The 21,518-nt window shown below is 54.7% G+C and overlaps 2 protein-coding genes across 2 annotated transcripts; one reads left to right on the top strand and one right to left on the bottom strand.

The window, feature by feature from the left end:
• SYNGR4 (synaptogyrin 4) lies at positions 1,092 to 10,076 on the top strand. Its single transcript, XM_018062702.1, has 4 exons — positions 1,092 to 1,287; positions 7,552 to 7,789; positions 9,394 to 9,533; positions 9,787 to 10,076. Exons 1-4 carry the CDS (start codon positions 1,195 to 1,197, stop codon positions 10,018 to 10,020), a joined length of 705 nt encoding a protein of 234 aa, XP_017918191.1. The 5' UTR covers positions 1,092 to 1,194; the 3' UTR covers positions 10,021 to 10,076.
• Positions 13,273 to 20,996, bottom strand: KDELR1 (KDEL endoplasmic reticulum protein retention receptor 1). The gene is made up of 5 exons (XM_018062703.1): positions 20,701 to 20,996; positions 19,956 to 20,056; positions 19,489 to 19,647; positions 15,064 to 15,316; positions 13,273 to 14,052 (listed from the first exon to the last, which is right to left on the bottom strand). Exons 1-5 carry the CDS (start codon positions 20,789 to 20,791, stop codon positions 14,018 to 14,020), a joined length of 639 nt encoding a protein of 212 aa, XP_017918192.1. The 5' UTR covers positions 20,792 to 20,996; the 3' UTR covers positions 13,273 to 14,017.

Below are 21,518 nucleotides of genomic sequence, written 5' to 3' on the forward strand. Positions count from 1 at the left end.
GCAGGGAGGGTGGGCGGAAGGAAGATCCGGCCTGCAGGTGACTTAAACCCGGCCTCCAGAGTAAGGCTGACCCTGTATCAGGCAACATCTCCCCGAACCTTCACCACCCCCATTCCACGCCTTAAAGGAAGAACCCGGATTCTCTGAAGGTAGCTTAGCGCCAGGGGCTTCGCCTCCATTATGAGGGGACAGCTGAGTTCGGAGACCATGTTCCCCACACATCTGAGGTCCAAACTTGAGGAGAAGCACTTTTATGAAGATGGAGCTGAATTCTAAGGGAAGGTCCTGATTCTAAGGCAATCACCCCATCAGCAGGACAGCCTTAAATCTACCCTGAGGTGCCTGGGGTCTCTGCTCTGCGTGCTGTTGCCCCCAAATCTGAAAGGAATCCTGTTTTCAGACCTCCCAGGTGTTCTGACCGCCATTCTAGCACCCCTCATCCCTCAAAAATCCCATTAACACAGTTCTTAAAATGGGCACTCTGGCTCCTGTGTCAGAGACATCACCCCAATATCCTACCCTCTCCCCTCTCCTCCCTGGCCCAAGATCTCCCCACCCTGCCCCTCCACTTCTGGGACTCTGGAAGCCCCCTCACCCTACATCCTCCTCAGCCTACATTCCTAGTTCCTAGGATCCTCAGCAGCCCCCTCACCCTACATCCTCCTCAGCCTACATTCCTAGTTCCTAGGATCCTCAGCAGCCCCCTCACCCTGTACCCCACTTTGGAATTCTCTGAAGCCCCCTCAGCCTGCACCCCAACTCGGGACCATCGAACCACCCTTTCACCCTCTGCCCCCACCTGGATGTGGGGCTTCCTTACAGCTTTTTCACCCCATGCACCAATTTCTAAGAACCCTGCAGACCCCTCACCCCATATAACCCTGTCCTGGGACCCCAAGAACCCTCTGTCATCCCCTGCCCCCTTCTCCTGGGACCCTTGGCAGACCCCTCACCCCACAGAACCCCATCCTGGTACCCTCCCCAATACTCTTCCATCCCATACCCCCTCCTCCTGGGATCCCTGGCAGCCCCTTTACCCTGCACCTTGGATTCTAACCACCCCCCACCATCCCTGTTGTCTTGCAGCAGCCGAGCCCCAGGGTGGGCCTGGAACCTGCAGACGGCAGTGCCCAGCCGGCAGAACCCAGCATCCCTGCTCTGGCCTCCCAGGGCCCGGGCAGCAGAGCAGCCGCCATGCACATCCCGGAGAGCCTCCAGGACCTGGCCGACAGTGAAGCTGTGCAGTTTCTCAAGAGGCCAAAGACGATCACACGGATCTTTGCAGGGGTGAGGCCCTCCTGTGGGCCGGCTGCCCTGTGGGTGACGTGAAATAGGGGTTCTCAGCTCTCAGACCCAGTGCACAGGGTGGTGGGAGGAAAGGAAGGGCCAGCTGGGGGAACAAAGCCAAAAGGAACTTGTAAATGAAGTCACCCTTTACTGAGAATCTTAACTTTAGGCCCTGCAGTATTCTGAGCGTTTATCAACTCTCCTGGGAAGAAAGAATGCCGTAAAGTGGGTGCTCAGGAGCCCCATTTTTGAGAGAAGAAAACTGAGGATCAGAGAAAGTTAAATAATTTTTTTGAAGACTGTGCTGTCCAAGGGGGTAACCATAAGCCACATGTGACTATTCTAATCTAAACTAATGAAAATAAAATATTCAGGGACTTCCCTGACGATCCAGTGGTTAAGACTCCGTGCTTCCAGTGCTGGAGGCTGGAGTTTGTTCCCTGGTCTGGGAACTAACATCCCACAATCTGCATGGTGCAGCCAGAAAAAAATTTTTTTAATTCCCCAGTCACAGTGGCCACATTTCAGTGGCCACATGTGACTGGCAGCTCTCATATTGGACATTGAGGATCTAGAACATTTCCATCATGGCAGAAAGTTCCAATGAACACTGTTGGCTAAGGTCACACAGTAAGAGGCAGGGACTCAAACTGGGGTCTGTGAGAATACAGCCCATTCATTTTCCACCTCTCAGACCTAGGATGCCAGAGGGGTGGGTGGTCACTGTGTGCCAGGCACGGTGCCAAGCAAGGACTTTACCTGCATTTGTTTAATCATTACCACATTCCTGAAGAGTCAAGACACCTGGGGGCAAATCCTCACTGAGCCCCTGACTTTGCTGTGTGACCTTGACCTGCTCATTGCCCTTCTCTGGACCTCAGTGCTTGAGGAGTTAGAGCTGTGACTCTGGGCTTTACACTGTGTAGCCTCCATGGTGCTCCTTTGGCAGAGTTGGGAACTGAGGCCCAGAGAGATGATGAGACTTGATCTGGGTCAGGGGAGTAGGGGGAATATCTGGAATTGAACCCAGGGTCCTATTCCAGAAGGATCGATCAGGCCTGGCTGAGGATCCTAGTTTGGCCACATGGTGTCCACATAGAGCAACATCCTCCCCTGCTTGCCTGGCTCAGTCCTGGCGTGATTATCAGCAGCACCTCCTTTAAGTCTCAAAAGTGCCCCGTTTTATTTGATAACTTGCCTGGTCATGCTAGGGCTGTGTGACCTTGAACCAGAAATTTGATTTCTCTGAACCTCCAGACCCTCATGTGTCTAGTCCTTCCTGCTCATCAGGAAAGACTGTATGTCCAAATGAAATCAGTGCCTCTCAGCCTGTCACCTTGGGCCTGGCAAGTAGTCATCATTCCTTCAATAGCAATGATTACTGGGACCAACTTAGGATCAAGCAGAGAGATGGGTTGGGGGAGGCATAGGGTGGTGGGGACTCATCTCCATCGTCGTCACCCCAGGGAAGCGGGGAAAACGCCTTCCATGCCCCAGTTCCCAGTCCCTCGGTGGTGTCAGCATTTCCGCTCCTCACCGTGACCCTATGACGTGGGCATTGACGCCTGCTGGACCCAAGGGGAAACCAAGGCTCACAGAGGTTGAGTGACTTGCCCAAGGACATCACCCAGCTGGCGGGCAAGTCCCAAGGATGCGCAGGTTTCCAGTGCTTCAGAAGGAAGGGCGGGAGGTGAGGGAGAAGGAGGCCCAGCTGGTGTGGACTGGTGTGGAGAAGGGCTGGGGGGAAGGGCCGCCAACCTTGCCAGACTCTTCAGTCACGGACTTTGCCTGCCGCCTCCCTCCTCCCGCCTGCCGCCCTCTTCTCCTTCCCCCCCTGGCCTGGCTCCTCAGTAGGGAGTCTCTGGGCAGCTGGTGCTCCTGTCCTCACGGCCGCCCGCCAGCTGGTGCCTTAACTGATGAATCTTTGCTCCCTCGCTGGGGACAGGCCAGGAAGGGTGTGGAAGGAGGTCGCACTCGGGCTTCAGAGGGTTGGAGCCCAGCCAAGCCCCCTTCTTGGGTGTCCAACAGCAGCCCAAGGATTTGGGGACGGGGGGCGGTCAGCAGAGAGACAGCCCACGGACCCGGAAGTCAGGGGGGCTGGATTCCAATCCCATCTCTCCATGACTCACCTTGAGAGGACACGTCTCCTCTCTGGCCAGTCATGAGAATTACCTTCAGGGCCAGTCCCCCACCTCTTTGGGGCACAGGACAGACAGGGAAACTGAGGTGCCAAGCAGTGAGTAATTGGCCCAGGTCCACCCAGCGGGTGGGGTCAGACACGTCTGGCTCTTTCCACTGCGCCATCAAGGCTTCTATTTATCACCTGTGAAACAGCAATGAATTATTGTAACCTCGAGCATGCGGGACTGGAGCGAGGCTGCAGGGAGGTGGCGCAGGTAAAATGTATCTGGGCTCAAAAATGATCAATGAGCCTTCCTGTCCTTGACCTGTCTCTGTCTCGGACCAGCAGGGCAAGACGCTCCCCTCCTGCAGACTCAGTGCTGCAGCCCTGAAACGGAATGGATGTGAATACCCTCCCTTAGAGCTAAAGTGCTGGACAAAAGGAGAGACTAGTCATTATTACTAGGCTTCCCTGGTGGCTCAGCGGTAAAGAACCCAGCTGCCAATGCAGGAGACTCAGGTTCAGCCCTTGAGTTGGGAAGATTCTCTGGAGAAGGAAATGGCAGCCCACTCCAATATTCTCGCCAGGGGAATCCCGTGGACAGAGGAGCCTGGTGGGCCAAAGAGTCGGACACGACATAGCAACTGAACAACAACAACAAAGTCATTATTATTTTGTTTGTTCTTATTCAGAGAAGGCAAGTAAGACAAAGGAGAGAGGCGGATGGACAGAGGCTGAGGAGTTTAGGGGCAATCCTTGCCTCCCCGCTCCTACTCTAAAGGGCAGGGCAAAAGCCAAAAAGAAGGGCCAGTCATTCACTCTTCCAACACGTGTGCGGAGGTCCAGCCTGGCACTGGGTCCTGGGTGCAGACAGAAGGGTCCCACGTACACCCTGTCCAGGAGTTCAAATTCTAATGAACTTCCTTCTCCTTGTCTCCTCCCTCCCTCCCATCCCCAGGCACCACCACATCCAATCAATCACCAAATCTAATGTCGCATCCTAAATCTCACAGGATTCCCAGGAGCCCCTTTCCATCCATCATGACCCTGGAGTTTGCCTTGAACCCCCAGGTCTAACCCTGGCCATCCTCTGCTGAGAGCCCTGCCATGCATAAATTTAAGCCTAAGTGAGAAATTTAATTTTTTCCATGGTTCCCAAGTCCAGTCCCCTCCGTCTGGTGTTCAAGGCCTCTGAGGGTCTGGCCTCCCCACCTGCATTTCCAGCCTCACTTCATACCAGATCCCTCAGCTAAGATTTCTCTCCAACCCCTGCAGGAGCTTCACTCGGCAGCAGCTGGCTTTTGCACACATGGTTCGGCCTGCCTGGAATGCCCTTCCTCCTGTCTGCCTGCAAAACTCCTCAGTTTTTCCTTTTTAATTCTTACTGGAGTGTGGTTGATTATAGTTGATATTGCGTTTGTTTCAGGAATCAGTATACTGAATCTGTATAACGCAATTCGGTTATACATACATATATATCCACCCTTTTTTTAGAGTCTTTTCCCATACAGGCCATTAGAGTATTGAGTAGCGTTCCCCATACTATACGGTAGGTCCTTTGTTTTGTGGTTTAGTTGCTAAGTCGTGTCTGATTCTTTGTGACCCCATGGACTGTAGCCTGCCAGACTCCTCTGTCCATGGGATTTCCCAGGCAAGAATACCAGAGTGGGTTGCCATTTCCTCTTTCAGGGGATCTTCCCAACCCAGGAATAGAACCCAGGTCTCCTGCTTTGGCCGGCAGATTCTTTACCACTGAGCCACCTGTTATTCAGTCACTATGTCGTGTCAGACTCTTTGCGACCCCATGGACTGCAGCACGCCAGGCTTCCCTGTCCTTCACCATCTCCCTTACTTGTGAGCCACCTTACTTGTGATCTATTTTATATATAGCAGTGTGTACATGTCAACCCCAGTCTCCCAATTTATCCCTCCCCCAAAACTTATTAGTTAAGGTGCAGTTCAGATCAAACCTTACTTCCTCCTAAATCCAGCCCCCTGGGTTCATTTTCTGCTCAAATCTTGACTCCCTCCACAGCTGCAGGCCCCAGCTTTCTCCCCAGCCTCCCGGCCTCCTGGCCTCCAGTCTCACCAGAGTCCATCTCTGCATGGCCCCAGAGGGGCCTTCACACACCTGGAGCTGACCCTGCCCCACCGCTGCTCCCTCCCGACCCCCAGAGATCATCCCACTCCGTAGTCTTCACCCTGCCTGTTCTTATAGGCCTCCCCGCATTCAGAAAGCACTCCCTGGACCAGCTCCCACCTCCCAACACATACACACCGGTTCCTTCCATACCTGGTGTCACCCCACCAGGCTGTGTTGTGACCGTCAGGGACAAGCCACCAGAGCTTCCAATTGTCCCTGAATCACGGTGACAGGAACCACTGTCCTCCAGGCATCTGGTCCAGGCAGATACGTTCATAGCAGGAGTTAGGGCAGATTCAGGGTTTCCCTAGTGGCTCAGATGGTAAATAATCCTGCAGTGCAGGAGACCTGGGTTCGATCTCTGGGTTGGATCTCTGGAGAAGGAAATGGCAGCCCACTCCAGTATTCTTGCCTGGAGAATCCCACGAACAGAGGAGCCTGGTGGGCCACAGTCCATGAGTTCGCAAAAAGTCGGGCACAACCGATCGACTATGCACAGCACGTACGTGTGCAAAGCGGATTCAAGAGCCAGGCAGCTTGGGTTCAGATCCAGGCGCTGCCCCCTCATAGCTGATGGGCTCTGTGCCATTCGCCACCTTCTTTGTGCCTCAGCTCCACTATCTAAAAAAAAGAGAGACTGTTGGCAGCGCCCACATCCTAGGGTGACTGTAAGGATGACACAGGCTGGTGAAGTACACTGGAGGTTTCATCGATGGACACAGCAGACGCCGGCAGTAGAGGCAGACGGTGCTACCCCGGTGTGCAGAGAGCAGTGCCCGCAGAGGCGACAGGGCCAGCATATCAGTGAGGCTGCGTTTGCTTGTTTTTTGGCCACACCGGGTGGCACTAGTTCCCTGACCAGGGAAGTCCCAAGGCTGTATTTGCTTTACTTTTTAAAGTTTTTTAAGTTTGATTTGATTTATTTACATATTTGTTTTCGGCGGCACTGGGTCTTCATTGCTGCATGCAGGCTTTCTCTAGTTGCGATGAGCGAGGGGCTACTCTCTAGTTGTGGCGTGTGGGCTTCTCATTGCAGTGGGTTTTCTTGTTGCAGAGCACGGGCTCTACAGCACTCGGCTTCAGTGGTTGCGCTGCATGGGCTTAGTTGCTCTGTGGCATGTGGGACTGCACCCGTGTCCCCCACGTTGGCAGGTGGATTCTTAATCAGTGGACCACCAGGGAAATCCCTGTGTTTGCTTTAAAAAAAAAAAAAAAAAAAAAAGCCTTGAGATTTCCATGGTGACCTAGTAGTTACAATTTGGTGCTGTCACTGCCATGGTTCGATCCGCACCCACAGGTCAGAGAACTGAGATCCTGTAAGCTGTGTGGCATTGCCAAAATAGTTTTTTGTTTTTTAAAGAATCTTGGAGCCAAAGGGGAACGTTTGTCAGGTTCTCACTGTTGGTTACGTTTCCTCCGTTCTTTTCTGTGTCTTTGGAATATTTCACAAGTTCCTTTTTGAAAATGGAGAGGAATTAGCTGAGCGGGGAGGGAGGAGGAAGCAGTGGCAGGCAGAGGGAAGGGCTGGGAGGCAGATGGGATCAACAGGATGGCAGAGACTCATTGCTCACTCTTCCTGTGTCCCGGGTGATGTGCTAATAAGCATTTCGTGTTGGGTCTGGCGGCGGGTACTTGTTTGTGGGGTGAGGAGAGGTGAAGGGCTGCGGAGGGGCAGGCAGTGCTGGGAGCCAGGATGGGCAGAGTGTGGAAGTTTCCCTGGGGAGCTGAGTGGGGAGACTTGGAGTCAGGGAGGCTGGCGCAAGGCTGGGGCAGGGCCCCAGCAGACGGGATGAGGGGATGAGGCCCGAGCCAAGCAGGGATGGAGGCTCAGAGGAAGTTATCGGGAGGGAGGGCTTGGAACCACTGGGGGAGTGGACGGCAGACCCTGCCCCGCCCCCCCCCCTCAGTGATGGGGATGAGGGATGAGGAGCGGATTTGGGAAGACACGGAGCTCCATTCCGGCTCTGGAAACCGCCCCTGCCCCTATCCGCACCCACAGGTCTTCTCCCTGATCGTGTTCTCCTCCCTGCTGACTGACGGCTATCAGAACAAGACCGACAACTCACAGCTGCACTGCGTCCTCAACAGCAACAGCGCGGCCTGCAGCTTCGCTGTGGGGGCTGGCCTGCTGTCCTTCCTCAGCTCGCTGGCCTTCCTGGCCCTGGACGCCCACGAGGTCCGCCTCTCCAGCACCCGCTTCAAGACAGCCTTCCAGCTCCTGGACCTCATCCTGGCCGGTGAGTGAGCCCCAGCACTGCCCGCCCCAAGCTCCCAGCCCCCACCCCCAGGCTCCCCTGGGCCCCCAGGACACCACCTCAGAGCATCCTCTGCCTGTGACCCAGAGCTTCGTCCCTCGTTTCTCGAAGCTCTTCTGCACCCACCATTTCAGGGAGTCATTGCCCATCCCTCAGACTTAGTGCAAAGGTCACCTCTTCTGACCCTGAGGGTAACTCTAGAAGCCTCTCTTTCTGCCCAGCTTTCTCTTGGCATTCACCTCCCTTCTTCACAGCCTTTCTTGAAAAGCCACCAGTGGCGGGAGGCAGAGTGCAGAGCGCAGCGCCAGGCAGAGCAGGGTTTGAAATCTCACCTCCGGTGCAGCCTTGATGTGCAGGTCTCCTCCCGTCTCTGAGCTTCCATAGAAGCTGGGATAGAAACCCCCACTGCCTGGTGGTCCAGTGTTTAAGACTGTTCCTCCACTGCAGAAGGCACTGGCTCAGTCCCTGGTCAGGGAAGTTCCACGTGCCATGTGGTTATGGCCAAAAACCAAAAACAAAACAAAAACCCCCTCCAGGATTTTTCTGAGGATGAAAGGCAAGAAAGGACACCTGTGGTAATGCTGACACTTTCCGGGCACGCCCCCACGTGCCATGGCACCGCGTCAAGGGCACCCCATAGCCCGTCTCCTTTCTTCCTTAGAACCACCTGAGGAAGCATGGCCTGTTCAGATTCCCATTTCACAGAGGCTCACGGAGGTTGTATAATCGGACCCTGAGCGGCAGATCCAGGCTTCCAAGCCAAGCCTAGCCTCCTGACCAATGCTGAGCACCTTAGACAGAGCCTGGCACACAGCGCCCAACACTTGCTTGTTCCTTTTTCTCATGCCTCAGGCTCCTTCCTTTCCTCTTCCACACCTTCCCAGTTCCAGAGACTCAGGGCTAGGTGGGCCCCTAAAGATCACTGAGTCTAGCAACATCCAAAAGGTTCTGTGAGGGCAGAGCTGTTCTGTGCCTGGGCTTCCCAGTGCGGAAGCCACGGGCCATGCATGGCTGCTGAGCACTCAAAGTTTGGCCAGTGCCATCAAGGGGTGGAAATTTAAAAAAAATTTTTTTCCTTACCTATTTATTTTTGGCTGCTCTGGGTCTTCATTGACGCACTCAGGCTTTCTCTAGTTGCGGCGAGCGGCAGCCACTCTCTAGTTGCGGTGCACAGGCTTCTCATTGAAGTGGCTTCTCTTGTTGCGGAGCACGGGCCCTAGGGCGTGAGGGCTTCAGAAGTTGTGGTCCACAACCTTAGTTGCTCCAAGGCATGTGGTTTCCTCCTGGACCGAAGATTGAACTTGTGTTCCTGGCATTGGCAGGCGAAGTCTTAACCATTGGACCACTAGGGAAGTCCCGAAAATTTTTTTAATAATCTATTTTAATGGACTGAAATCTTTAATTGATTGAAATGGAAAACGTCACAGGTGGCTGCCGACCCCCGCAGCAGATGGAGCAGCCCACACCGGGCGGTTCTTTAAAGAGGGCTGGGAGGGAGAGGCCACAGTGGAGACCTCAGCCCCCGCCCTTCCTGAGCCCACCGTCCCCCCCCCACCCCGCCCCTCTTCTCTCCCTCGACCCCCCAGTCATCTGGGCAGGCATCTGGGCTGTGGGATTCTGCTTCCTGGCCAACCAGTGGCACCGTTCGCCACCCAGATACTTCCTCCTGGGGAGCAACAGCGCCAAGGCCGCCATCACCTTCTCTTTCTTCTCCATCCTCATCTGGGTGAGGAGGGCCCCCTTTCCCATCCCTACTCCCCCAGCAGGGCAGGGCGGGTGGTGTGGGTTAACAGGGCAAGAACCTAACCGCTCTTAAAGCTCACCCAGGCCTCTGCAAGCCCCTTGTGTCTCGGGCAGATGGGGAAGGCCCCCCACCTTCTTCCTGGCAGACAAAGCCCAGCTTCAGGGAGCGCTGGGCCCTGTGGCCCCCTCCCTAGCCCGCCCCAGCCAGCCTCCAGTTCACCCTCCTCTGCCTGCAGATATTCCAGGCCTACCTGGCCTTCCAGGAGCTCCGAAACGATGCCCCGGTCCCCTACAAGCGCTCCCTGGACGAGGGTGGTGTGGTCCTGACCTCCCTCTCCCCGCCGTCTGCCGCCAGCCCGGTCAACATGCCCACCACTGGCCCCCACGGCCCGAGCTATGCCAGCTCCTCCTTGTCCCCCTATCTGAGCACCCCGATGGCCCCCCGCCTCGCCATGATGCCCGACAACTAGAGAGCCTTGTTTACACCAATAAAGATAGAATCCTCCCTCCAGAAGGGTTTCGGAAAGCAGCCCTCTGTCCTCTCACGTCTGTTCCTCTCCAGTCCCTCGAGCGGCCAGGGGTCTCCTTGTGGGGAGGGGGTGTCGCTGCGGCAGGTCCCATTTCCATCCCACCTCCCCGACTCTCCATCTGAGTGTCACTTTTTAAAAAATATTTAGTTTTATTTATTTATTTGTCTGTGCCAGGTCTTAGTTGCAACATGTGGGATCTTTAGTTGCGGCATGGGAGCTCTGAGTTTTGATGTGTGAGATCTAGTTCCCCGACCTGGGATCAAACCTGGGCTCCTGGTGCCGGGAGCCTGGAGTGTTAGCCATTGGCCCCCCAGGGAAGTCCCTTGGGTGCCATCTTGACAGCTACAGACAGTGATGGGAGGGAAAGGAAACCCTTCTTCCGGGCCTGCGCACAGTGAGCCCTTTACCGCTCGCACTGGCCATGGGAGGGAGGTAGGAGGTGCCCCATTGTCCAGCCGAGGAAGCTCAAGTTCACAGACAAGATGCTTCCACCAGTGGAGAGGGCAGGAGAACCAGAGCCAACACTCAGGCCCCCCTGGCTGCCCAGTGAGAGCCCACCCTTCTTTAACTCACCCCAGTGACACCTCCTCAGCTCAAAACCATGCTGAGTGAGGAGTCGTTTAAGGACTAGAGGATGACAAGTCCCTGACCGACATCAGAGGAGATACTCGTCCTCAAATATTTGAAAGCTTGTTTGGGGAGAAAGGAATCCTCTTCCAGAACCCCGAAGCCGATCAGGGTCTTGTGCTCGGGTCACAAGACTGAGCAGATGACTCCAATGGGTGAAGCTCCCATGAAGGGAGTGGTGGGGGCCGGGAAGGGGCAGCCTTCACTCAGCACCCAGCGTTCAGCACGGTGGCCCAGGCCGTCTAGAGCAGTGCTGTCTAGGACTTCCCTGGGTGTCCAGCCGTTAGGACTCTGTGTTGCCACTGCAGGGGGCACAGGTTTGACCCCTTGTCGGGGAACTAAGATCCCACAAGCAGCAGGGCAGCCAAAAAATAAAAACGAAAAAATAGAACAGTGCTGTCCAATAGAAGTGAAATTTGAGCCTTGGTGTCAGGGAAATGGGGCGTTTAAATTTGTCCCCTGGCCACAGGATGAAAAGGTGAATAAGGCAAGTGAAATGAATGTACATTTTATTTAACCCCATGTATCCAAAATATTGGGGGCTTACCTGGTGGCTCAGATGGTAGAGAATCTGCCTGCGATGCAGGAGACCCAGGTTCAATCCCTGGGTTGGGAAGACTCTCTGGAGAAGGAAATGGCAATCCACTCCAGTATTTTTGCCTGGAGAATTCTGTAGACAGAAGAGCCTGGCAGGCTACAGTCCATGGGGTTGCAAAGAGCTGGACACAACTGAGCAACTAACATGCACATCCAAAATGTTATCATTTCAACATATCATCAGTATAAAAAGTCACTAGCCGGGTAGCTTACATTCTCGGGCATTGAGTTCTTTAAATCCTTCATGTATTTTACGCAGACACCACACCCTGACTTGGGGCCACCACATTTCAAGCACTAATGGTCATCATAGTGAACAGTGCAGCTCTAGAACCTTCTGGTATTTCTAGAACAACTGGACATCCATTTATTTTTATGTGGGATAGGTTGGCAAGGAATAAAAAAAAAAAAAAAAGGAAGTTTAATGTTATGCCAGCCATCCAAACACACCCACACAAGGGCCATGGTGGCTGCAGAGGGCTCATGTACAGACTGGGCAAAGGGATGTGAGTTGTGGGGAGACCAACATGGGCTCCGTGGTCCCCGTTTTTTTGTTTCACACATGGCAGTGCTCAGTGCTAGGGGTGCAGAAATAAAGAGGCTGTGGTCCCTATGGGCACTTGGAGGAAGAAGCAACCCTGCAGAGGGCAGGTTTCCGGCATGGGAGACAGAAGGAACCCCCAAGCTCTAGTCCTCACCCTGTCACTGGCTGAATCACCTTGGACGGGCCACTTAATGTCTCTGGGCCCACACTGGGCTGGCTGTCAAACCAGAGCCTCGGACCGGATTTAGATCAATGGTTTGCAGACTGTGGTCAAAAACACGCCTGCTCCCGACCCTGAATCAACCAAAGCAGGCCTGCTCCTCCATCTTCCATGTGAGGCTTCTGGGCTAACAAGAAAGGAAGGGAAATCATCTGCAAAGCTCCACAGCAGCGGCTAAGCACCCGGGATCCAGCAGCAGGAAACTGGCCACCTACGCCACCTCGGCCACTCGCACCCCTGCTGAGCCTCGGTTTCCTCCGCAGCAAAGGGAGGGGCCTCTGAGGGTCCCCGCGGGCTCACCCATGCAACACACTCTGCCTGCTGCTCATGAAATGCTCAGAAATGCCACCTCCTTGCCTCCTGAAGCTTCCAGAGCCAGCCTAGGGGAGAACTGGGGCCCACTAAGGAAGGTCTTAGCAGACATGTAGGGGATCTGGCAGAATCCAGGGCAAAACTCCAAAGGCTGACAAGGACCAGGCAGGTAACATGAGTGAAGGAAACAGACCAAATGTGAAGCCAGTCTGGAGGGAAACACAGCAAATATTCACTTTCCTTTGAACTTCACAGAACAAAACCACAAAACAGCATCAGCCCAATAATAGATGGTCTCAACCCCTCAGCCAAGTCCTGGGGACTAGAGGGGGAGGCGGCGGGAGTCGGGGGGAGGGGGTGGAGTTCGCGTCCCAGCCATTCATTCCAGCCATCTGCTGCCACCCAGAAATGAGGACCCAGCATTGTCAGATTGACGGATATTTTTTCAAGAGGAGCCAGAAATCTCGATTTTAATGGGAAAATCTGGTTTTTAAAGGCTGGCAACCAATTCCTTTTTTTTTTTTTTTTTTTTTAAGGAAAACATAAAGCGGTTCCACACAATGTAAAATGACGGAGGGGCGGGGGCGGGGGGCTGTCCCTTGGTGACTTTCAAATCACAGACTCTGGAAGGCTGTCCTCTGCCACCCTGGGATTAGGGAGAACTGTCAGGGAAGTGGTGTGCCAAGACAAGACGAATCTTCGAGATCTTTTCTTCCTCCAAAACCTCTTCCCCGGTGGTCAGGGTGCAGCTAGTCTCGGAGCCCAGTTTCTTATCTTCCTGCTCCTCTCAGGCCTGGGTCTCCTGCCAACAGTGGTCAGGATAAAGCAGAAGCAGAGAGAGAGGGGCCGGGGTCAGGGGTACCCCCACAAACACCAGAGAGAGGGCAAGGAGTAGCAAAAGAGAGGCATCATTTTCCTCAGTTTATTTCAAGAGAACAAAGAATCAACCTTCAGTTCTGTACAAAAATGTGACCCCTCGGGCCAACCCCTTTCCCACGCCCCCCTAAATTGTCAAAAAAAAAAAAAAGACCAAAAAATCCAAATTCTGGAAAAAATTACTATGAAAAATCAGGGGAGAACTTCCTCCCCTCCTCCCTCTCCCCAGTGCAAAAGTTTGGGGGGCAGGAGGTGGATGGGGGTGTGTGTTCATGGCCACGGTCAGAGGTCCGGCAGGCAGGCAGGTGTCAGGTGGGTATCGGCAGAGTTAGTGTTTGGCGACCAGTGGGGCTGGAGGTGGGGTGGAAGGTGGAGTGGTGGGATCCAGAAGGAAGCCAAGGGGCTCAGGGGAGGGGAAAGATCTCCAACCCTGCCTCGCCCCACAGGACACTTTAAAACAGTTTATAAAAATCAGAGCCGGAGAGTAAGAAAAGAAAGGAGTCATCAGAATCAAAAACTAAATAGTGGAAAGATTTTTTTTTTCTTCTCTAAAAGGCAAAAAACTACAAACAGCCCAGGTCCTGAGCTCCCCCAACACCTGGGTCCTCCACCGCCCCCTTGAAACCCAGCAGCCGTGGAGCTGGGGAGCCAGGAGAGGTGGGTTCTTAAAAAAGTCACCCCTGGACCGGAAGGCTCTTCATCTCGCGTCGCCTTCCACTGCCTCTCGCAGCCGCTGTCCTGGAGACGAAGACGGACCGGGGCTACGCGGGCAAACTCAGCTTCTTCCCCTTTAGGACTGTGAAGAGAGGGGCGGGGGAGGGCGTGACCATGGGGCCCCCAAAGCACGGACAGCCTCCCACACCCACACCAGGGGCTGGATGCTGGGCTGGCACGGGCAGCCTCCGGAGTCTGGATTAGCCACAGTGGGGGATCAACCCGAATTACTGAGGGTTGAGGCTGAGGGACTGATCCATGGACCCATTTCTCCTAACACTGGCTATTCTTCCATCCTGGAAGGACTCCTGGGCCTGGAGGCCTTGGATCTCTGATGGGCAGTGGCCGAAACCACCCCCGCCTTCTGCCCTCCCTGCCGGGAATCCTGTGCTGCCTCCAGGCCTCTGCCCTCCAGTCTCCTCTTTCTTCCTGCTAACTGACTTGGGACCTAGCTTTTAATTATCATCTCTGAGAGGCCTCCCCCAACCGCCACCCCCATGTATGGCAACCCCTCACTCTCCACCACCACCTCCCTGGTTCCTTTCCATCTCTCCCCTTCTCACCGTTTGCAGTCATTTCTCCTGTTCATTCATCCCACACCCTCCTCCCACCCTCCTCCACACACACACTATAATACAAAAAAGGAGGGGAGGGCTTCATCCATCTCTTCCCCTGTGGTAGTATCTCAGAGCCTAGCCCTGACCATGGACATAGAAAGTGTTCCCTAAATTTGTTGGTTGACTGACTGACTGAATGAATGAATCCTGGTGGGCCTGAGTCCCTGAGAGTGAGGACAGAGATCAATCAGCAGAGAAGACGCCCGCCCTTCCCTGAGCGCTGCTGGGGCTGCTGCTTTCAGATCTGTTAACAGGTGTGAGACTGAGAGACTGTGGATCTGGAAGCTCAGGGCAGGAGAAAGGGCTTAGGACAAATCCCAAGAGAAGAAATTCAGAGGCCACCACTGCCCCTCCCTTTGTTCTGTCTTCCTTCAAGGGATACAGGGCAGAGGAGATGGAGCCAGGGCCCCAGGGGAGGGAGGGCGGGAGATGGAGGAGGTGCAGGCTCGCTCCCCCACCGCCTCCGCGCCAGCTACCTTTGGTGATGTAGAGGTAGAAGAAGTCGCAGTAGAGGACCGTCTGGACCAGGCCTGCCACGATGGCGATGAGGTCGAAGAAGCCCTCGAAGTGGTAGCGCCAGATCCAGTTGAAGAGATAGAGCGTGCGGTAGACGCCCAGCGCAAACAGGTAGTGGCTCGTGATGGTCTCCGCCTCGCCCGTCTTGCTCACCATGAACAGCTGCGGCAGGATGGCCACCGACTCCAGGTAGATGGAGAAGGTCCAGAGGATCTACCAGGGGGTGCCGGGGAGTTGGCAGCAGAGGGCGGGAGGGAACAGGGCGGAAGAGAAGGGGGAGGACACGGGGCGTGTTGGTTGGAGGCGCAGTGACCGGGGAGAGTGGATAACAATGCCTGCCGGGCACTCACCGTGTGCCAGCAACCACTCTGCCCAGCCCACACGTATTCTGTCGATCCCCACAATAACCCACGAGAGAGGTAAAATTATTAGCATTCTCCCCCGCTTTATTTTTCCGCCGAGTCACATGGCTTGCAGGACCTTAGTTCCCCCGACCGGAGCCTGAACCTGGGCCTTGACAATGAAAGTGCTGAGTCCTCACCACTGGACCACCAGGAAATCCCCAGCATTCCCTTCTACAGATGAGGCAACTGAGGCTCAGGGACAGTAAGAGATATGCCCAGGATCACATTGCTAGAAAGTGGCAGAGCTGGGATTCGAACGAAGAGTTCAGAGCTGGTATTCGGAGCACTTGGCAATTACGCCTCTCCCAAGGGAGGACCAGGTTGGGATCTTGGCTCTGAGACTTCCCTTCTACGAGACCTTGGGCAAGAGACCCAGATTCTTAGAGCCCCCACCTCCTTCTCTCTAAAGTGGGGGTGATTTTCCTGCCCTGGTAGGGGCAACGTTCAATGTGCAAGCTTGAGACACATAAATCAGACCGTGTCACTCTGGGTCAAAACTCTCCAGTAGCTACTTCTTATCACAACAAGAATAAAACCCAAGCTCCTAACCTTGGCTCTAAGTTCCTAACCTTCAAGGCTCTCCTTGATCCAGCTTCACCTCCTAGTCCCTCCAGGCTACAAGGGACTACCCAGGCCTTGTCTGTTCTCCAACATACCAGCCTCCTTCCTGCCCCAGGACCTTTGCACTTGCTGTTCCTGCAGCTCTCCCCCGAGACAGTCACATCCTGCCTCTTCTACCTCTTTCCAACCTCAGCTCATCAGCGAGGTCCTCCCTGACCGTCCTCCCCCCAGGACTGTCACAGCCCCTGTCTTGTCTTCCTCTTGGCAGCTCTGACCGGACTGTGAGCTCCGTGAGGCCCAGGAGCCTACACCTTGGGCACTCTATGGGCCCAGCCCCTGGCATAGTGCCTGGAACCTACTCCATGCCTGGATGAATGCACGAGAGAATGGGAGCGAGGTCCCCAGGTGCTTGTCATGGGCCACCATTCAGGGAGCACTGACCATCATCATTTGCAAGCAAGACAGGGCATCGTAGGAGGGAGACCAAGAGAGGGAAGACAGCTGCTGGCCCCTTTTCAGTCCCCAGTTCCCTCAAAGCCCCACCTGGGGTGACTTGTGAGATGTTAATTCACTGAAACCTCCAGTCAGACAACAACACCAGCTGGCAGGTGTGATTCCTCCTGGGTGGTTTTGGTTTGTGGGAGCAAAGTGGTGACCAACAGGATGTATTTCTAAGAAGTGACATTTATATAGCAATTACTACATTGAAGACACTGCTTTATGTACCTTAAAGCTACTAACTGGCTTATGCCTTAACCCTATGAGCTAAGACCTATTGTTATCCCCCTTATACAAATGAGAAGACTGAGGCCCATGGGATCAGTAACTTGTCCAAGGCCACACAACTGAGATGTGGGTAGAAACAGATTCCTATCCTGGCAGCTAGACTTCAGGGCTTGTTCCCATAATCACTCAGAATCCACCAGCAAGGTTCTCAGTAAATCAGGTTACTTGAGGCTCTCAGGAAACATATCCATTAAATGGATATATACCCAATTCCTAGCCTTGGGGAATAGAATCATGACAAAAAAAGAGAGAAAAGGTCTGTTGTATTTTTATTTGATTTATTCATGACATCTGAATTTTTAAGGAATCCTTTCCTTCTATGATTAAAAAAGTTCTTCAGCATGCACCCAATGCTAGCAAGGGTTTTTTGTTTTCTTTTCTTTTTAATTGGAGGTAGCATGGGGTTTTAAAATTTCTCTGGTGGCTCTGAAGATAAAGAATCTGCCTGTAATGCAGGAGACCAGGGTTTGATCCCTGTGTCAGGAACATCCCTTGGAGAAGGGAATAGCAACCCACTCCAGTATTCTTGCCTGAAGAATCCCAGGGACAGAGAAGTCTGGCAGGTATAGTCCATGGGACTGCAAAGAGTTGGACACGACTGAGAGACTAACAAAGTATGGATTTTGAAAGCAGGTGAACCTTGGTTCAAATTCTGTGAGGTCTCACCTCTGAGCCTCACCTTGCATGCTAAGTTGCTTCAATCGTGTCCGACTCTGTGCGACCCTATGGACTGTAGCTGGCCAGGCTCCTCTGTCCATGGGATTCTCCTCCAGGCAAGAATACTGGAATGGGTTGCCATTCCTTCCTCCAGGGATCTTCCCAACCCAGGGATCGAACCTGCATCTCCTGCATTGGCAAACAGGTTATTTACCACTACTGCCAGCTGGGAGCCTCACCTTAGTCCTAAAAGAAAGAGGGATGACGAGGTCTGCTTCCTCAGGTGGCGAAGGGATCAGACGGGATGATGACGGATTTGTGCAGAGTCAGACATAGATTTGGTGCCAGTACTTTGCATAAGTGACCTCCTTCTGAATGAGGGAACCACTCAACCAAACCACCCAACCTGGAATCAAGAAGCCTAGATCCTGGTCCAGCCTCTTCTACCTAAAGCAAGCCCCACTGCCTTCCTCCAGCCTCAGTTTCCCTGCCTGTAAAATGGGTCCAGCTCAGTGAATGCTCCATGCAAGATGATGGTGATCCGAAGTTTGCCAAGTCCAGACCCTGCAACTAAGCTTTGGGTTTCCCCCTTCTGACATTTCTGGGGCACTTGGGCCAAAGTTACCCCTCAATCAGATTTGTCAAGACTGCAGGATGCTTTTAGAAATAGATTTGGAATCTGTAGCCAAAACTGTCAAGTGAGACATCTCAGGAAAACTCCTGAATTATAGTTTCTGTTAAAAACATCAGCACAGCAGGGGCGGCTTGCGGGAATCTTAGTTTTCCAACCAGGGATCAAATCCGTGGCCCCTGCCTTGGAAGTGCAGAGTCTTAACCACCAGTCTTAACCACTGGACCACCAGGGAAGTTCCAGGGCCAGCGTCTTACAAGCAGGAGTGAGTGGTACTGGGGAAGGAAAGACTGCTTTGAATTTGATTCCTGCCAGGCCCCTGGAGGCAGGAGATGGCAGACTGACCACAGTCCCTCTCAAAATTACTCCCAGGAAACTGTATAGCTCCTACCAAAATACCAGGCAATAAAAACCACGACAGCTAGCCTTTAGGAGTAGAAAGCCAAAGCACTGCAACAGTCATGGGCAGCACTTCCTACCTACGGCCAGACACTGTGCTTTATCAATATCAGTCCCGAGTTAGAACCTATGAAGCAGGAACTGTTCCCATTTTACAGATGAGAAAACTCAGACATAGAGAAATTACATGACTTGCCCAAAGCCCCACAGCTTCTAAAGTGTTAGTCACTGAGTCACGTGCAAGCATTTGCAACCCCATGGATTGTAGCCCACCTGGCTCCTCTGTCCATGGGATTTCCCAGGCAAGAACACTGGAGTGGGTTGCCATTTCCTCTTCCAGGGGATCTTCCCTACCCAGGGATCAAACCCTGGTGTCCCGCAATGCAGGCAGCTTCTTTACCATCTGAGCCCCCAGGGAAGCCTCAAATCCTGGCTCTCTGGTTCTAAAGTCCCTGTGTAAGCCATGCTGGCTAGTCTCAGGAAATCCTCACAGTGACCTAATCTTGACTTTACAGATAGGGAAACTGAGGCAAAAAAAGTCAAGTTCCAAGGTCATGCTAATAGAAAGTAACAGATTCAAATCCAAGTAGCCTAGCCCCCTAGAGCCCCCGTTCCCAACTCCTGAACTATTCATTAGGCCAATAATTTTGGAAGAGTCATTTTGACTCCCCAAGCCTCAGTTTCCTATCTATAAAATAGGGCTGCTGTGAAAAGTAATGCGCTGACACGTGTGACACGCTCAGAGCAGCGTCTGCTGCTTGGTGAGTGCTGCTGCCGTGACATTGCTGTCATCCGACTCCAGGGCCCCTGTTTTGAACGTTATTTCCTAAAAGGAGGAAGTCTGAGCAAACCCTGCAGAAGGAAGCCTCTGACTCGGCCCACCGTCCACAGCCGTTCTCCCGCAGCCCACCCCACTACACCACTACCAGGACCCGCAGGTGGCCTACCTCCAGAGGGGTAAAGTCATGGTTGACCAAGAACGCCAGGATGGCCGTGGGAATGACGAGGAACTCCACTCGGAACGTGTCATGGTTCCCGTCGTAAGTGGCTTTGAACTTGCTATAAATCATCCAGACTGTGGTGAAAGAGCAGGCGATGTAGACCACCTGTCGGGTGAGGATGAGGAGGAAGCTTCAGCTCCAGGCACAGGGCCCCAGCCCCCAGCCTCCTTAGACTAAGAAGTCGGGACCCCCAGCCCCTCCCCCCTCAGACCCAGGGGTCCAGCCCCCAGCCCCTCCTCCTTCAGACTAGGAGTCCTGGCCTCCAGCCCCTCAGACCCAGGAGTCCCAGTCACTGTCACCGCCCTCCTTAGATTCAGCAGTCTGGACCCCTAGCCCCCTCCTCCCTGAAGCCTGGGACCCACGTTCCCTCCTCCCCCGACCCTCCTGGTGGCTCCCCCTCAGGAGGCCTTTACCTTCATGCACGTGTTGTAGAGTGAGATATAGTTGGTGAAGAGGTCCAGGTAGCGGGCAGTGAACACCACAGCAAACAGGACCTGGCTCTTGCCTGAAATCCCTGTGGTGCAGAGAGGCAGGGTCAATACACCAGGGGCCAAGGCCTGGAACAATCCTGGAGGCGGCTCTGGAGGGCAGCTGTCCCCGGAGGCCTCCCCAGCTGGCGGCCGGAGCAGGGCTCTTTCCCACGGCCCACAGCCAGGGGGCAGCCCGGCCCCAAAGCTACTCCAGCCCGAGGCTGTGTCCCGGGCTAGGCCTCACGGCCACCCCCAACACCCTCAGGGTCCTCCTGCAGTCCGGATCCAAGGTGGGGCCTCAGGAGGACCCCCCCTTGACCTCTGGCCTCCAGAACAGGTCGCCTGCCTCCGGCTCCCTTCCTGGCCGCTACAGTCCACGTCACCAACTTCCAGCCACCTCCCTGCCTGCCACAGCTCCCTGTTCCCAGCCCCAGCAACTCTGAGGCCACCCTGATGGGGGCCGGGGGGAGGCTGAACTCGGTGCCTGAAGCCACCCCCACCAAACTGGATGCATCCCCGATTTGCGGAAAGGAGCTGACCCCCTGGTGACCCCGGACCTGGAAGGGGGACCCCCAGCAAGCAGGGACGGGAAAGGGGACCCGTCCCCCTATGCCTCCAAACCCTCTCCCCGAGTCCTGGGGTGTCCCCCGCACTCTCCCCCTTCCTCCGGCCCCCGTGGGTGTCTCACCGGCACACGAGCGGGACTTCCAGATTTTGAGCAGTAGCAAGATGATGGCTAGGAGGTGGGAGAGGTCTCCCAAGAATCGGAAGAGATTCATGGTTGGGGGGACCTGGCAGAGCTGGGCTGGAGGGAGGCTGGAGGGGGGCTGCCCCCCGGGGCTGCTGTTCTGTCCGGGCGGCTGGGCTGTCGGGGGGCGGGAGAGGTGCCCTCGGGTGGGCTCCGCTCCGGGGAGGGGGCTCTGGGAGGGGGCGCCGAGGCCGGAGCTGGTGGCCGAGCCGGAGCTAGGAAGAGGGAGGAGGGCGGGAGGGGGAGGAGTCCGGCGGAAGGCTCCGCCCCCGAGGGCGGAGTCCCGGCTCTCTGGCGCCCCCTACCCCCGCTTCTCCGCACTTGCAGAGCCGGCTGCCGAATGTTCCCCACCAAGGCCGCCTCCTAGGAACTTGCGGCGTCGCCGAGACCCGCAACTCCCAAATCCGGGCGCCTGTTCCCCAAGGCAGTCTGCGCCTCTGTAAAGGTGGCAGCCCAGCCGCATAGATTCTGCCCTTGACAGCGATTCGGGAGACAGGTCTCTGAGCTTTCAGGATCCTACACAAAGACCCAGAGGCTGGCTTTTCAGGGACCTCCAGCTCCAATTCATCCGAGAGAAGAGAAAGCCGCCTCCAGCCCCTCCTCCATCAGACTCAGGAGTCCAGGACCTCAGTGTCCTCCTCCCTTGGGCTCAGGAGTCCAGCCGCCAGCCCTTCCTCTCCCTGACCCAAGAAGAGCTCAGTCCCCGCTTCTTTGGGACTTAGGGTCCCACCTGAGAATTTTGTGTCCCAAGTATCATA

Source organism: Capra hircus, chromosome 18 (genome assembly GCF_001704415.2).
Source record: "Capra hircus breed San Clemente chromosome 18, ASM170441v1, whole genome shotgun sequence".
In the NCBI taxonomy this organism is placed as follows: Eukaryota; Metazoa; Chordata; class Mammalia; order Artiodactyla; family Bovidae; genus Capra; species Capra hircus.

Excerpts from the sequence above, each read along its gene's own strand:
- KDELR1 (XM_018062703.1), bottom strand. The coding sequence starts at position 20,791 with ATGAATCTCTTCCGATTCTTGGGAGACCTCTCCCACCTCCTAGCCATC. Across the intron at positions 19,648-19,955 it reads TCTACAACACGTGCATGAAG|GTGGTCTACATCGCCTGCTC; the intron begins GTAAAGGCCTCC and ends CTCACCCGACAG. Across the intron at positions 14,053-15,063 it reads CTACCTCTACATCACCAAAG|TCCTAAAGGGGAAGAAGCTG; the intron begins GTAGCTGGCGCG and ends CTCTCTTCACAG.
- SYNGR4 (XM_018062702.1), top strand. The coding sequence starts at position 1,195 with ATGCACATCCCGGAGAGCCTCCAGGACCTGGCCGACAGTGAAGCTGTG. Across the intron at positions 1,288-7,551 it reads TCACACGGATCTTTGCAGGG|GTCTTCTCCCTGATCGTGTT; the intron begins GTGAGGCCCTCC and ends CCGCACCCACAG. Across the intron at positions 7,790-9,393 it reads CCTGGACCTCATCCTGGCCG|TCATCTGGGCAGGCATCTGG; the intron begins GTGAGTGAGCCC and ends TCGACCCCCCAG.